This window comes from Peromyscus eremicus, chromosome 13, assembly GCF_949786415.1.
Source record: "Peromyscus eremicus chromosome 13, PerEre_H2_v1, whole genome shotgun sequence".
In the NCBI taxonomy this organism is placed as follows: domain Eukaryota; kingdom Metazoa; phylum Chordata; class Mammalia; order Rodentia; family Cricetidae; genus Peromyscus; species Peromyscus eremicus.
The window spans coordinates 61084200-61101687 of NC_081429.1; the positions used below are offsets into that span (position 1 = coordinate 61084200).

The window sequence follows — 17488 nt, forward strand, 5'->3', positions numbered from 1 at the left end:
TCCAGCTTGACAGGAGGCCTCTGAGAAAATCCCCGGGGCCAAGAATCAGAGATGTCTTGGAGTCGCAGGAGGGCCGTCCCCAAGCTTGCATTTGTCTGTCTCCTTTTGTTCTTGCTGGAGGAAGTTCCGTCTGTCTACTGTCTCGATGGATGCGTGTGTTTGTAGCACTTTTAATACTTTGGGGGACAAAGTGTTCACAGTCCTGTAAGTTAGTGACCGGTTATGGCTGAGGACTGGCTTCTGGCTGTGAGGGCCGTGAGACCTCCATGGTAAGAACACAGATATTTGATGGGGTGTCAGGCTGGGGCCAAAGTGGGCAGCTCAGGTTCCCCGGGAGACAGAGCAATAGCCACCCTACCATATCTGTTTCCAGTCTTACAGATGGCAAGATTCTTGGGTTTTGGCTGCCCGGAAATGAGACTTTTCTTAGAGTTGACTGTGGTCATGTGACTCGGTTACAGCCGATGAAAAACCACCCCGCTTTGTCTTTCCCTTTATCTGGCTGTGGGAAAAGCAGACCCAGTGGCACTGTCTGTGAAAAAAGGGACCTTGGTGTGGGGGTGGGGGATGAGAGAAGCGTGAGTCCCTGAGGATGTTAGGGCAGGGCCACCTTTCTGCTCTGTGAGAAATTGTTTGGGCATTTCTGCCGCTTGCAATTAAAACCGATGCATCCTGGTAGAAAGTGTTACTTACGCTTCAGGCTGGAAGTCCTCCGGACAGGGGCCCACTGCACCCACTCAGGTGCAGTGATGTGTTTCTCCTCCCATCCTCCTAGCACTTCAGAGACCTGTGGAAGCCCTCACAGTGCTGAAAGTGCTTTCCAGAATTCTCTTCCATTCGCATTTACAGATCGATCTCTCACAGACGGGGTGTGGTGTGTGTGCGAGCACAAGCTGTAACCACAGAGTCTGAAATCAGTACAAAAGACGGACAATACGCAAATATACCAAAAATCTGCACAAGGGGACTAAGGAAGTGGCTCATTTAGGAAGGTTCTTGTGCAAGAATGAGGACCTGTGTTCCTATCCCTATAACCCACACAAAAAGGCTGGCATGGCTGTCCGCATCTGTGACCTCAGTGCTGGAGACAGAGATTGGCGCTCAGAGAGACATCCTGGAGGCTTGCAGGCCAGCCAGTCTATCTGAACGAGTGGACGCCAGTTTCAGTGAGAAACCTGTTTCCAAAATGAGAGAAGTGACTGGGAAATTAACCCAGTGCTGATATCAGCATACCCAAGCGTGTACTACATACACACATGCACACACACTCACACACACATGCACACACACGCATACACACACACACAAATGCGCGCGTGCGCGCGCACACACACACACATGCACACACACTCACACACACATGCACACACACGCATACACACACTCACACACACATGCACATACACACACACACACTCACACACTCGACTAAGGGAACAAAGACAGGTCTAAAGGTGTGGGGTAGAGGTCCGGAGAACAAGAGGAAAAGTGGGGGACAAGAAAGACAAACTTACATTTTTTCTCTCATGTGGAATCTAAATTTAACTATGTGTATAGAATAGATTAATTTGTGGTGGTGAACGTATATATTATTATATATTCCTACAAGTGTGCATGGGCTACCAAAGTAGCTTCATTAGTCTGTTTTTGATAGGCAATGCTTACCAGATACCAGAGAATGTGTGGTCCCTTTTCATTGTTTAACACTACACACACACATATGGTCATGATTTTAAACAAAGCGTTCATGAAAGAACATTAACTTACCAAGTGAATTACATTCCGGAACTTCTCATTCTTTTGGGTTTGATGATGATGATGATGATGATGATGATGATGATGATGATTGGTTTTTCAAGACAGAGTTTCTCTGTGTAGTTTTGGTGCCTGTTCTAGATCTTGCTCTGTAGACCAGGCTGGCCTCGGACTCACAGAGATCCGCCTGCCTCTGCCTTTTCGAGTGCTGAGATTAAAGGCGTGCGCCATCACCGCCTGGTTTGGGTTTGATTTTTTTTTTTTTTTTTTTTTTTTGGTTTTTCGAGACAGGGTTTCTCTGTGTAGCTTTGCGCCTTTCCTGGAACTCGCTTTGGAGACCAGTGGGTTTGATTTTTAAATACTCTTCTGCTAAGGTGAACCTGTGCTCTGCTCAAGGACTTGATTATCTAAGAGATGTATGTTGAATGGGTACAATTATAGATATCTGATACATTTACATGTTTTTACACACATATGCACACACGCACACACACAAGGAAAGCAGGGGTGACGTGGGAGGGAGAAAAGAAGAGCAAGAGCAAGGGAGGAGAGCAAAATACAGTGATCACTGGGAACAATGTCAGGACGGAACACATTATTTTGTATGATTACTAAAAAATAATAGTAAACCTGGGTGTGGTGGCAGAGGCCTTTAATCCCAGAACTCAGGAGACTGAGGTAGGCAGATCTCTGCAAGGTGAAGTCCAGACTGGTGTACAGAGTGAGTTCCAGGCTAGTCAGGGCTACATAGTGAGATCTTCTCCCTCTCTCTCTCTCTCTCTCTCTCTCTCTCTCTCTCTCTCTCTCACACACACACACACACACACACACACACACACACACAACACACACAACACCTGAAATGCTGGTGATCACCAGGCTCCTACTGATGGATGTGATCTATTCGTTACTAGTTGGACTGAGAGATAAAGGTGGTGATAAGTGGAAGCTGGTGACTGGGAAAGAGAATGACAAGTGAAAGAACTGGGTAGAAGGTGTATTAATAAGTGAATATTGCTGGGCAGTGGTGCCACATGCCTTTGATCACAGCACTCAGGAGGCAGAGGCAGGCAGATCTCTGTGAGTTCAAGGCCAGCCTGGTCTACAAAGCGGGTTCCAGAACAGCCAGAGCTGTAACACAGAAGAACCTTGTCTCCAAAAGCTAAAAACAAAAAAGTAAATATTGATCTCTCACCAACTTACAGAACTGGAAGTTGCGTGTCCCCTTTGGGGCCATCGCTGGACTGCAACCACCAAAATGAAGTTCAAACTTTCTCTTTGTGACTTCTAACCAAAGCAAGAACCGAAAACCACATTTCGCACACCTTCTCACATTCGGAAGATCATGCCTTTGCCTCCAGAGCAGAGACAGAAGTATAATGCTCGATCTATGATCATGTGAAAGGATGATGACGTTCAGGTTATCGGCGGACACTGCCAAGGCCGCAGATTGGCTGAGTGGTCCAAGTGTACAGGAGGAAGTACGTCATCTACGTTGAACAAGTGCAGCGAGAAAAAGCTAACGGCATAACTGTCCATGCAGGCATCCACCCCAGCAAGGTGGCTATCACCAGGCGAATGCTGGACAGAGACCACAAAAAGATCCTGGAAAGGGAAGCCAAGTCTCCACACGTAGGAAAGGAGAAGGGCAAACACAAGGAAGAAATGACGGAGCAGATGCAGGTGGGGAGGCATCATACACAATTTTCATTAAAGACTGCTTCAGTTAAAAAAAAATTGAACATTGAAAAGTTAATTAATTTGTTAAACAGAAGTTTAGCCAGGCTTTTAAAACAAGAGCAGAGATGTACCACAGTGGCCAGGGTTATGCAATTTTTGTCTGTGATTTTAAATAACATATGTAAGTGTTACCAGCTTTTGGAATTTGGTGCTCAATGTGTTAGCTGCTAAAGTTGAGTGCTGTGACTCGACCTGTAATTCTGGCACTTGGAAGATGAAAGCAGAAATCTCATGGTTCAAGCCTGCCTGGGCCATGTGAAGCCATATCTAAATAAAAGTTAGCTGTTAATATTATATGACACAATAAAATAATTATGCCTATTAATTATTTGTCTAGAACTACTGCCCAAATAAGCCTCATTCTCTGATTTTTCAGCTGGGTACCTTAAACATGAACTAAAAGTACAAATGCCTGTATTTTTTTTTAATTTTATGTGTATGGGTATTGTCTAAAAGAATGTTTGTGCATAATGTCAGAAAATGATCTGACAGCAGATCTCCTGGAACTAAAGTTACAGATGGTTTTGAGCTGCTGTGTGGTTGTTAGGAATTGAACCCAGATCCTCTGGAAGAACAACCTGTGCTCTTTACCACTGAACTATGTCTCCAGCCCCCAATTTTATTGCATTAGAAGCACACACATGTGCATATATGTGTGCGCACACATTGTGTGTGGGTGTTTTCTGACTGATGGCACTGATCTTCTTAGTGGATGAAGAGACTGGGATTCAAGGAAGTTGTATATAGCTTGGTATTTCTCTTAGTTGGGGTTTCTATTGCTGTGAAGAGACACCATGACCAAAGAAACTCTTATAAAGGAAAAACATTTCACTGGAGTAACTTACATTTTCGGAGATTCAGTCCATTATCATCATGGGATGTCATGGTGGTGTGCAGGCAGACATGGTGCTGGAGACAGAGCTAAGAGTCCTACATGTTGAATTGCGGGCAGCAGGAAGTGGTCTCTAACACTGGGCGGTATCTTGAGCAAAGGAGACCTCAAAGTCCGCCTTCACAGTGACACACTTCCTCCAACAAAGCCACACTTCCAATAGTGCCACTCCCTTTGGGAGCCATTTTCTTTCAAACCACCACAGTACCTAAGAAGATCACCTTGTGTGGTGGTGAGTGCTGTGATTAGTGCTGCTTACTATTTCTCTGGTACCAAGGTACACAGAGGAATAGAGTTTGTCAAGTCTTATTTGGGGTTCACGTTGGCTTATTGAATCACAATAGCACAAAGAGTTATGCCGTAGATGTTTCTATGAGATTTTAAATCAGTTAGTGACTATGTAATTGGGTATCATTGCATGGTTAAGAGGAATAAATTGGTGGCTGTAACGTGGGAAACATGATAAACAAAACAGCAATGCTCTGTTGTTCCTGAGTGCTAATTGTGTTTATTAGTAATGAAGTACTTCCGTTTCAGCAGTCAGCATTCCAGTCAAGACAACCTTGTTTTAAAATGGAAAACTATTATTTCATTACAGAAACTGAGGTTTAGAGATGACTAACAACGGACAAACAATGCTGAGAGGAAGTAGCTGATTGGCTGAGTACTGCCAGGTTGCTAGGAGACAGCTAGAGGAAGCAGCTGATTGGCTGAGTACCGCCAGGTTGCTAGGAAACAGTCTCTTTCATGCTTGTTTCCTTCCTCACTTGTTCTGGGGTCTTCTTCGCAGTCTATGGCTTTGCACTCGGTTAGCTTAACCCTGATGTCAGGAAGGACGTTTGCAGATGTTCAGAGGCATCCAAAGTAGCTCACTGAGTTCTTTTTTTTTTTGGGGGGGGAGAATACTTACTTGTTAGGAGCAAATTAAGTCCTGAGTGAATGTATTTTGTTGACTTGGGCACAGCCACGGTAAGGACCCCAATGCTTCAGCCCCATCAGAATGGCAAAGCCTTCTTTGGGTCCAGGGGAGAATGTTGACAAGTGTGGGCAGAAAATGTCCCTGATAGCTTTCTTACCCCACCATGTTTACATCCTGAAGATTGCTCCCCTACGGAGTCTGCTCCTACTGAGATTAACTCAGCCTGTTTCCTTGTTTGGTTTTATATAATAAGCCTGCCTCCATATGTACCTATATGTGATAACACCACTTCTCTGTTCAGCTGCATGTAATAAACACATTCAACTGGAGGAGCAGAGTGGTCTGTGGTTTCTCCATTCAAGAGCTCAGCTCACCTTATCCTACCTCCCTCCCCCCCCAGCCTCTCTGTATATACCTTTCATTCATTCCTGCATTGCCTGTAATCAGGATTCAGGAACCCAAACTGTGCAAGGATGAGGCACTTGCTCATCTCAAGGAAGGCGGTCAGACCTTCCTATTCACATTCTAATTCACTACACATTCAACACATGGCTGGGCTTTATGCAACAGAAGAATGCTCTTCTGCCAAAGTCCATCGTTTACTTTTTGTATAACCTGTGTGAGGAACCTTATAAAATCCCCTCGAAGTCTCATGAGCTTCTCTGCTCCTCACATGAGGAAATATCAACAGGCCAGATAGTTTATGGGACTTGTGTGTGATTACAGCTCATGTCTAACCTGCAGGGAACAACTTCACAAACAATGGGAATGTAGAAAGAACGAACGGAGCTCAGGGTTTATGGACTATAAAGAGTTTGGCTTTAAATTTTAACTTTATTGTTGTATGAGAGTGTGTATACGATGTGGGTGCACGCATGCATGGAGATCAGAGGACAACTCTGTGGAGTCTGTTCTTTCTTCCACCTTTAGGTATGTTCCGGGCATTGATGTCAGGTCACTGGGATTGAACTCAAGTTGTCAGGCTTGCCTGTCAAGCACATTTACTTCCTGAGCTGTCTTGACAGCCCAGGTGTGGCTGACAGAAGAGCCAGACTGTGGTGATACTTTGCTTGTGCTCTAACAAATCAAGCTTGCCTGGAGATCAGAGTGCAGAGCTAGCCACTAGTTAACCATGGAGGCCAGGCACTGGTGGCACACACCTTTAATCCCAGCACTTGGCATCTCGTGCCTTTAATCCCAGCTGTAGGGAGGTGGAGACAGGAAGTGATATGGCTGGGCAGAGAGAGGCATATAAGGAGTGAGGAGACAGGGCTCAGCCCTTTTTCAGTCAGAGGATTCCTAGAGGTAGGAAGTCTCTCTAGTGACTGGCTCCTTTGCTTCTCTGATCGTTCACATTTACCCCGATATCTGACTCCGGGTTTTTATTATTAGGACCAATTAGAATTTGAGCTACACCAGGCGGAGGGTGACAGAGGCACCAGGTGGAGGGTGACAGAGGAGCCAGGCGGAAGGGTTTGAACAGAACAGATCTGGTCAGACAGGATAACTTCGGTGAGCCCCACTGAGAAGTTAGGGTACAGCATCAAGTGAGGAGTTTATTTCAATGATCCAGACATAAAGCAGGCACAGAGCAGGGTGGGGTAGGGGAGGAGTGATAAAGAACAGGGATTCTCAATAAAACTGCCAAGACAGTTACTGAGGGACTGGGTACAGGCCATGAGAGCAAGAGAATTGACTTTGACCTGAGCCTCCAGAGGGGATTCTGGGGTACAACGCAAGAGCCTTTCGCACGGTCTACATAAGTGACTTAGCAGATTAATGTACCCATTTTCTTGTAAGATACATTGGCAAATGCCTAAGCCACCTGACCTATGTGGCCAAGAGAAGCCACTCCACAGTGCTCCTTCATTGTGATACGCCAACTCTTGTTCTCATCAAATGAATTATCTGGTACCAAGAGTGCCAAGACTTCTTCTAAAAGCTGTGTTCTGATTTTCCTTTTAATAATTAAGCTGAAAGCCTCGGGAGACAGCTCAGGAGGTAAAAGCACAAGCATGAGGACCCAAGTTTGAAAACCCGAACTCAGGCCTACTGCGCATGTCTCTAACTTCAGTTGTGGGGATGAGACAGGCAGACCATGAGAACAACTCCCTAGCCAGCCACTCTAGCTAAAACGGTGACCTTCTGATTCAGCACCAAACTGTCTTAAAGCAATAAGAGGAGGATTGCAGATGAAGACACCCAGTGTCCTGACCTCTGTGTGTGTGTATGAGCACACATACCTGCACACTCATGCACTCACCATACACAAAAAATACACAGAACACACACACACACACACACACACACACACACACACACACACACACAGAGTTCATGGATTAAATATAATGTAAAATAATGGAACATGAGTTTGAGAACAAAGAATCAAAGGCTTCTGTAGGTATTGATAATGGTGACTCTTAAAAAAATACTGTTGAATATAAAACAGTTGTAGGAAAAAGAATAAAATGACAAAAATACAGAGCAATTGTGCCTCAGGCTTCCTGCAAATATTTTAAACTTCTGCCTGCAAATGAATTTCGAAAGCAATGTCCCCAGACTCAAGTTCACAGTCTCAAATTTCTTGTGTAAAATGACAGAGTATTTGTATTTAACCTATTCAACTTTGTCCTGTGTTTCAGTATCCAGATCACTTCTAATTCCTAAATTCAATGTAAATTTTATATATATATATATATATATATATATATATATATATATATATATATTTGTGTGTGTGTGTGTGTGTGTGTGTGTGTGTGTGTGTGTGTGTGTTTTAGGACAGGGTTTCTCTATGTAGCTTTGAAGCTTGTCCAGGAACTTGCTCTGTAGACCAGGCTGGTCTTAAACTGACAGAGATCTACCTGCCTCTGCCTCCTGAGTGCTGGGTTTAAAGGCATGTGTAACCATTGCCTGGCTATAATAGACATTATAGCACATTGTTTGGAAAATATTGACATGAAAAATCCTTACATATTCAGTACAATTTAAACTAAAAAAAATGTTTTCTATCCAACATTGCTTGAACATGTGGCTACAAAAACCACAGATGAAAGGTCAGTTGTATATAATAGATGTTTTCGAAAGTGTTTGCCTCTCTTTTCTCTTTGGGTCTTTTCTCCTTTAATAACTGAGAAACTGTTCATTCAAATCTCTTTGAAGGTAGCTGTTTTCACTGTATGTTATTGACTATATACTCTTAAGATATTCACACTAACACACTTGATTTTTAAAAGACATATTCAATGTCTTCACGCTAGTACATATGGGAGCAAGGTTCCTGGTTTTGTTTCTGATGTATTTTTGTGAAGAATGAACTTATCTTCAAACCAACCTTTAAAATTAGTAACAAATATACAACTTGCAGAACTGCAGTCATTGACCACGGAGTAGACTTCTCAACACTACTCCGTCACTAAAGGATGTTGCAGTAGACTTAATGTTCTAACTCCATCACTAAAGGATGTTGCAGTAGACTTAATGCTCTAACTCCATCACTAAAGGATGTTGCAGTAGACTTCTTAATGCTCTAACTCCATCACTAAAGGATCTGTCACAGGCAACTGAGCTCTAAAACTGAGATTTACTTCTTGTTAAAGAAGCATCTGCCCCCATGTTTATCACAGCACTGGTTACAGCAGTCAGGATTACGGAATCGTCCTGAGAGCCCTTCACTGTTCCAGGTCCTGCAAGGCTGACTGGTTTGAGCTTTGCTATTATAGAGCTGGATTCTCACTGCAGTTGAAAAAATTCAAACTCAGAAATGGAGAGAAGAACGATGACTGCTCAGGGCTGAGGCAGGAAGGAGTTGGAGAGATGTTGGTAAAAGGAAACAGAATTTCAGTTAGAAAGACTATTCAAGAGATCTTCTGTCCAACATGACGACCATTAGTTAACAGCAGGGCATTTGCTGGAAGATTCCTAGCAATAGCTTGTAGGTCTCCTCACCACCAAAGGTGAGATATTAGTTCCATATAGTATACATACTTCAAAGAATCATCAGTGTTCAACATAAGTATACATAAATTACTTGCCAATTCATTTCTTGAGTTTAAAAATAACAGAAGACACAAACAAGTTTGACCTCTTTCCAGTAACTTGTAAGGACACTGTAGAAACAGCCATTAGTGCCCGGACAGTCCACTGAAGGTTTGTTTGATCCCTCCAGTTGACACCACCAGCGAGTGTTACCCAGGCTTCGAAAGAGCATTGTACAAGTGCTGTACGCCCAGCTCTAAGAGTAGTCAGTATGGCAAAACTGAAGGTTGCATTGGTATTGTAACGTTTAAAACAGAGAGCTCTTTGCCTCACTCCTTCTGCTTTCCCTGTGGTCGGGGACCAGCTCTCACTTGCCTACCTACATATATATATGTATACATATATATATATATGTATACATATATATATGTATACATATATATGTGTATGTGTATATATATATACACACACATACACACACACACACACACACTTATTGCATGCTTCCTCTTTCTCCAGTCTCTGTGTGTTTCTCCTTTTTGTTTCCTGATTTCTAATTCCCTACCTGCCCCGGTGCCCAGCCTTTCTTCTTCTTCTTTTAATAAGAAATACAAACTATTAAAAGTATATGCAATGACTACATTATTCAAATTCGCAGTTCTAAATCTTCTGCCTCAGGCTAGAACCACAGATTTCTTTTTCAGGACAAGAAATAAAACCCAGCTCAAGCCTGGCTCACCTAGCAGCTGGGTATTTAGCCATCACTCCAATTGGACATTTTTGCTCCTCCCTTGGTACTTTATTGATGGTCTCCAAGCAACATTAACAGCACAACGTTCACTATAAGAATATCATATACCAACTGAGCTGTGACACGAATGTCATTAATTTACTGAAATTAACATTATGAACACATAATGGGGAAAATGTTCCTCAAAAGGGGACGGTGAACATTAACCATCAACAGGACGAAACTATATTTGACAGATAGAGATTAACAAGAAGAGGTTCAGTTCGGTTCAAGGGCGAGTTGAGGTCAGAGTCCTACGTCTGCTGTGTCTTCAAAGGCCCGAGGTTTTGGATGAGGCAGCTCAGGAAGGAGTCCAGCCGATGCCTGGACCTGTACGCGATCAGTCCTCCCTTGTTGGCCCAGAGGTCCACCCCGGAGGCGCCTCTGTTTTCCACGTGATACAGCAGCTGTGGCCAGTCCAGCCCCGTTTGGGGACTTCTCGCCAAGCACTCCTTCATGTCTGCAATGCCCCCACCCATGGCCCTCAGAATGGCGTGAGCTGCACAGGAGTCCCACTTGTACGTGGTGTCCTCTGAGAAGATGTAAATGTCCACCAGGCCTTGGACTACACAGAGGCTCTTGTAGCCGGCCCCAGCCGCAGGGAAGACGCGGCCCCCGCACACCCGCGACAGCGCGGCTTTGACCGCCTCGTTTTCGCTGGTGCTGATGACCGCAGAACAGGGCCGGGAGGACTCCGCGTCTGCGTTTTCAGTCTGGGTTTCTCCGTCGTTCCCTTTCGAGGTGGCGAGCTGCAGGGAATGGATGTTGGTCCCCATGTAAGAAAGGCCCCAGTAGTACTGGCCCTTCCACCTGCCGGAAACAGTTTTCGTCGGTGAGAAGCAGGTTTGGTTTATTGCACGCCGCTTTCAAACAGAGCGAAATGAAAAATGCCCCCAGAATAAAACGAGCTGTGATGCTCCCGAGCCTATAAATGAACATCGAGCTACTAATGAGTTCTAAGTGACTGTCATACCCAGCTGGGGTAACACCGGAGTGCTGGTGGGATTTCTAACCTCTGAAAACAATGCCAAAGCTCAATCCTACTTCTGTCATTCAGAATCTCAGAGGGAAAATCTACTTGTAAATCCCTCACAGGCCTCCTCTCACAGACCTGCTCGGGCTTCTCACACCAAGAAGGACTTGGGTTGTTATTTTTGGCAACAACAGTAGTAACCACTGCGTTTACCCACTTACCCTCCTGTAAGGCACTCTATTTACAGACGAGAGGCTAGGCTTAGAGTGACTTGCTAAGGTGCCCTGGGTCCTCAAGTGGTGGAACCTGCATCCAAACCCAGAAATTCACCCCTGAATCTGCACCCACCCTCCACCACTCCCCCACCTCCACCCCCCACCCCCCACCCCGAAGCTGGCCTCGGACTCCTCTTGTATCTCTGGCATGCTGGCCTTACAGGTCATTAATGACCTTTTAAAACATTACCAAAACATATTTGGTTTGAAGAAAAGCGGAGTAGAGGAAAATTCCAGAGGCTTAAACTGTTAACTCTTAGAAGATCAAAGGATTCTTATCTGAAGTAACCCAAAGATTAAGGAACACAGGCCGTCCTACGCAACGGAAGCTGCAAGTTATTTTCAAGGAAGAGGGGGCCGCCTCTGCTCAGACTCTACTATGCCCAGGAGTCAGCTCCCCCCGGCACAGAGGCCCCTGGCCACTCTCCAGGCTGTGATCAGGGGTCAGTGGAAAGGCAGGGGGTGCGGGGTGGCAGGCAGGAAGGGCACCGGTACTGGCAGTATTCGGTGTCAATCATTCCACTGAATACTTTGCACATTTGTTTCTGTGTTTCTTCTACCATAATACATCTGACAACACAGTAGTGGCATCTATCCTGTTCCAATGAATCAGAAGACAGCGCTGAGCATTAATCTTTATGTGTGGTTTTTGAGTGGATTTTAGAAACAGGAATAGGATTGCAAAGCCATAATTTCTCCATGACGGTGTTAATTTCTTTTAAAGTATCACTGTGCACTTAAACCCAAACAAAACTCTGCCAAATACAGGGCTGAAGAGGGAAAGCGTTTTAATTCAGCCCTGTGGACTCGTGATGGGAACGCCCCCCAGAATCCAGACGTGGGAATGCCAGGCGGAGTGACAATCCTAACAACAAGGCTGAGGCTGGACGATCGAAACGGAAAATGCCCATCTTTTACCTTAGCGTCGTCAGGTTTTGAGACGCAAAAGGTTGGTTGATGACTCCCATCAGGGGCATGCCTGTCTGGATGTCATAGACGCCAATTAAAATGGTCACACACTGAAGTCCACTGGGGAAAACTCCTTGGTTGGACTTCACGTCGGCAGAACCTTTAATGTACTGATAGGTTGAATCTGAAAAATGAAGCAAATGTACAGGTACAGATTGTTTAGAAGATAATGGTGAATCTATTTAGAATTTTTTGTCCTTTGTAAGTTCTCCTTCTAATCTGGTAACCAATCAATTTCACCTTTGGGCGTTGCCTGCAATGAATCATTTGAACTCTCCTACATCATGCTTCTACATCACTCAGGGTATGAGAACTTTTAAGAAGTGTGTTGTCTTGAGATGAGTCTCTAACTGGAGATCCTCCTGCCTCCGTCCTTGAAGGGGGAGGACACAGTCACAGTCCTGTGGAGTCTAGCACAGCACCTTGCAGATGATAAGGCCTCCACGGCACCTAGGGCCGGGGAGATGCGTCAGCAGGGAAAGTACTTGCCTCAAGGGCATGAGGACTTGAGTTTGGATTCGTGGTGCCCATGGAAGATGTCAGGCAAAGCAGACCACACTTAAAAATCCCAGTGCAGAGGAGGCAGAGACGAGGATCCCTGGGGTCACTGGACAGGCCGTCTAACAGAATCGGTGAACTTCAGGTTAGGTGGAAAAGGAATGGGAAAGGCACACTACATGTGACTCTGGCCCCAATGTGCCACATGACCAGCAGCACATACACACACCCCTTAAAAACACAGTTAAATGGCCAACAACTCCTGATAACTAGTGGGATGTTTCTTTAGAACTGTTACTAATGAGAGGACCGGAACAATCTGAGATGGAAAAGCCTCCTTCTAGGAATCCACCAGACGTGGAACGGCCTAGCCTTGTTGTTATCATTTGCCTACCCGAGCTGCAAGAAGGAGAGAGTGACACTGACATAATGGGAAGAGGTTCACAGTGCTTGTGAGGGTTGGTCGTGGTTGTCGGCTTGAGCGGATCTGGGATCCACTAAGAGGAATGAGTCAGGGCGTGTCTGTGAAGGTGTTATCTGGAAGCGTTACCTGCGGGGGCACAATCCTCCCTCAGAGTGGACAGTACCTTCCAGGAGCCCAGCTGTAGAGAGGTCTGAGGAAAAGCAGTGCTGATTTTGCCTTCCTGCTTTCCTCCTTGCTGGTGCAAACATCTGCTCTCCAGCTGCTGCAAGCATCCTTCACCGACATAAGCACCTTCGTGTCTCTGGACTTCCCATACGGACCAAAGACCAGTGGTTTCCAGGGATTCCCCAGGCCTTCAGTGTCAACTGGGGTTGCTGAGGCTTCCAGCACTGTAGACTGCGCAGCTACTGGCCTCAACAGTATGCGGCAGCCGCTGTTACATGGCCCAGTCCCGTGAGTTAGCACGTGGTGAAGGATGTGTCTGGCCAACCACCCAGAGAGTCAGATAAACATCTATTCAGGGTGGAACTAAGACAGGAGAACACCATGCCTCGGAACTGTGACAAATGTCAATTTACCCTGACATGACCAGAGATCTGGGGGGAAATTCTTAGTGTTCATGTACAACACACTGGCTGAATGCTACGTAGCTGTCTGAGGTAAGGAAAACCACTGTGTACGTGTTATGTGCCTGTAGACTGGGGGGGTGGTGAGAAAGTTGTCTGGCTCAGTATAATGTGTGCCACCAGCTGGGTTAAGCAGAACTTACCAGGGAGATGGGAAAGTGGGGGGACTTTCGCCTGAGGACTTTGTGTCGACAGGGCTGCAGGGGAAGGGGCTGCATTTTAAAAGCATGCACGGTAGTTACAATTCTACCCAAAAAGGACAAAAACTTGGTAAGCTTTATGTCAGCTTGCAAGAGGCCCAAGACACGTTCAGTTGCCTTGCTTGACCATGGTTTTGACTGTCGCAACTCTCCCTTAAAAACGCAGGTTTGCATGAACCTGTTAGGGCTGAGCTCTAAGTGGTGTACATTATTGCCTTCTCACATTCTCACTGATTTACCAGTCACAAGTCATTTAAAGATCAGTTAGTTCGCGCGCGTGCGTGTGTGTGTGTGTGTGTGTGTGTGTGTGTGTGTGTGTGTATCCGCGCACACAAGCGCACGCCTCACAGCCATCTGTCCATGCAGTCCCAGTGCATCTGATGACCTCTCTGGCCTCGAGAAGCGCGGCACACACATTGTGTATAGGTGTGTGTGCACCCATACACGTGAAAGGAAAATAATTAAAGACGATAACTCCTCTGGACACCATATGACTATTGCACCCGTAAACTCACAGCAGCAGTGGCTCCTGTATAAGACCTGCATGAAATCAAGGTAGCCAGACTTCCGGCACAGACTGGGGCTCACTCATGAGCTGGAGGAGGGGTGCAGCTCTTTGGGTATGGGTGTAGGCTCCCATGCTCTAATTGGACACTAACTGGACTTTGTGAGTTTAAAAAGAAAGAAACAAACAAACCAACAAAACCATGAAATTAGAAGAGTAACCCATTGGGGAGGTCTGGGAGGAATTGGGGGTATGATCATATTTCACCGTACACATGCATTCTCAAATAACAATAATAAATGTTCCAGGAAATCTAGACTACAGTTCTAATGGCTTCTATTTCTTGGAGCTGGCCCAACCCCTCAAGAACACATGAGTAAGAACAAAGCAGAAGGCACACACCGAGCAGTCCCACACTCACCGATGGGATCCACCCAAATTCCCAGAATGTCCTGTGGGACCTGGATCTCCAGGGACTCCAGAGTGGGGTCAGTTAAGTCCACATCCTGATGCACCACCTTAGCCAACGCTTCAGACGCCAGCATGTTGCCATCAAGGACTCTGCTGAGAAGCTCTGCTGTCTCCTCCTCTGTGGACCGTACTTCCACAGTGATCTTTTCCCCTAGAATAAAGACATGTTGAAGCCACTGCTTCTGAGAGTTCAGGGGAGAGCAGACAACAGGAGGCAGAGGGGCAGGGAGGGGAACGGGCAGCTGAGCTGAGCTCTTAGGTCAGGTAGGGACAGTATGTCCACAGCAGCGGTTATGAAACCCCGCTGGCCCCCAGGATCGCCTGCAGCACTTTACAAAGCAGTGGATGTTGGGGCTCCCAATGGTTCTGTGCTCTTCCTCTCAGTGGAGAGATTAGGTTCCGGGACACAGCCTGCTCCCCAGAAAAATGTCTACAGGGGCAAAGTTTTGCATTCAAGGAGCTCCACAGAAGTTGAAATCCTTCAGCCTTTAGTAATTATTCTGTTCCTTAGTTTTGCCTTTTGCCTTTTCATGTGCATCGTTTGCTCTGTCCGTGTTGGAATGTTACCGAAAAAGATGTAGGTTTTACCCACACACGGGAATGCTTCTACTTCCTTCTGTAATATTGCTTTTTAACAAAAATAGTGTTTATGCTCAGTAGTATCAGATGAAACACAGTAATCTTTGAATGCAATAAAACTTAGCAGCTCAAAAATGACAGACAAAAACTCTCCTCTGTGAAAGCTGTTGGAAGCCAGATGTGAACAAGCCAGCTCTCCAGCAGAAACAGAGTGAAGAGGCAGCTGGATTCCCATCTCTTAAAACACGCATCTTAGGCCCTTGGTCTGGCAGCCAGCCTCCAAGGGAAGAGAAAGGGGTAGGAAGGAGGCAGAGCTAGCTGGACATGGGGGCACATACCTAAAACCCAGCACTTGGGAGGTGGATGCTGGAAAATTAGGACTTGAAGTCCAGCCTGGGCTATGCATCAAGTGGAAGGGCAGGGTGGGCCACATGAACCCCTGTCTCCACAACAGCAAAAGGCACTGCAGATAAACAGTAAAGAGTAACCCCTAATATGAACATGGTGAGACATGTAAGGCACTGCAGATAAACAGTAAAGAGTAACCCCTAATATGAACATGGTGAGACATGTCTATAGTCCCAACACTCAGGAGGAAGGCTTGAGTTCAAGGCCAGCCTGGGCTACCTAGTGAGACCTTTTTAAAGAAAAAAAAAGAAGGTAAACAGACCCATGCTCCTACCTACTCTAGCAGTTCCAGCCAGTGGCAGCTTGTTGGAAACAACACTTCAAGCACCACCTGGATGTACTGAATTTTGAGAAAAGCCTGAGGTCATGATATGATGAGCACAGCTCATGGCCCAGTGGGAATCTATCATAGCCATAACTCTGAATTTTCGCTAGTTGTTTTTGGTGCTGCGGATTCGGCCCAGGGTCTCTGGGAATGTTGGCAGGTATTTTACCATAGAGCTGCATCTCCAGCCCACAGCAGTGACTCTGAGCCACCAAGTAGCAGTCACTGAATATGCATTCTGCTTCCAGCTTACTAAAAACCAAGGACCATTCACATGAATAAATCATATGGTTCCTGTGCTTAAAGCTTGGTCAGTTGTCTCCATCACACTTAGTGGGGAGCCCAAACTCCTGCTGTGACCCAGCCCCACTAGTCCCAGCAGGTACAGCAGCCTCACTCCTGGTTTCTCTGTCCTTTTGCCTCTTTAGTTCTAGACAAACGAAGCATTAAATTAACTGTTTATGAAATAGTCAAATATAGGATTGTAAATTAGAGTGTATTGTGTATTGTGAGTTAATCATAATAGTTATTTTCAACTTTCAGAAGTTTAAATAAGTTTATGTCTTCTTTCTGGGAGTCATAGGGATGTATAAAAACTTTTATATACATAGAAATATATATATAAAAAGACAGGGGGAATGGTTCATGCCTGTAGTCTCAGCTACTCTGGGAGTTGAGGTGAGAAGAGGATTTGAACCAAGGGTTTGAGACCAGCCTGTGCAGCACAGCAAGGCCTCACCTCACACAGAAAATAAATAAATAAATAAATAAATAAATAAATAAATAAATAAATAAATAAATAAATAAATAAAAACTTTGTATGAAATGGAAACTTCTAGCTAATCCAGCTACCTTCACAGAAGTTTTGTGATGAAATGCAGAGGGTACTGGAGTAACATCATGCATTATTTCAGGACTGAGGTATCTGATACACTCTTAGGGTCCAGGGTGTCCACAGACAAGTTAAATCCCTGCCCAGACACTGTTTGCTCAGCTGTGTAGACAAACATCTTTCTGGTGCATCAGTGACCACTTTAGATTGCCAAAAGGCTATAGAATTTTTCCAAAGGCTACGTAACAATTACTAAAATGCTAGAGATTTAAATTTAGAAGGATGCATGGAATGCTAAATTATTCCAAGAAGCCACTTCATCCCTC

General features: G+C 45.3%; 1 protein-coding gene and 1 pseudogene across 1 annotated transcript in view; one reads left to right on the forward strand and one right to left on the reverse strand.

Moving 5' to 3' along the window:
• Positions 1-222: 222 nt before the first annotated feature.
• On the forward strand, positions 223-7969 carry LOC131923204 (large ribosomal subunit protein uL24-like; annotated as a pseudogene).
• Positions 7970-10064: 2095 nt separating this feature from the next.
• Inpp1 (inositol polyphosphate-1-phosphatase) overlaps positions 10065-17488 on the reverse strand; it is a 32791-nt gene continuing 25367 nt past the window's right edge. Inside the window, exons 4-6 of the mRNA XM_059278354.1 lie at positions 14969-15169; positions 12244-12418; positions 10065-10887 (exon numbers count right to left, since the gene is read on the reverse strand). Coding sequence (XP_059134337.1) covers positions 10332-10887; positions 12244-12418; positions 14969-15169 — 932 coding nt within the window. The 3' untranslated portion in view covers positions 10065-10331. The remainder of the gene's footprint in view (positions 10888-12243; positions 12419-14968; positions 15170-17488) is intronic.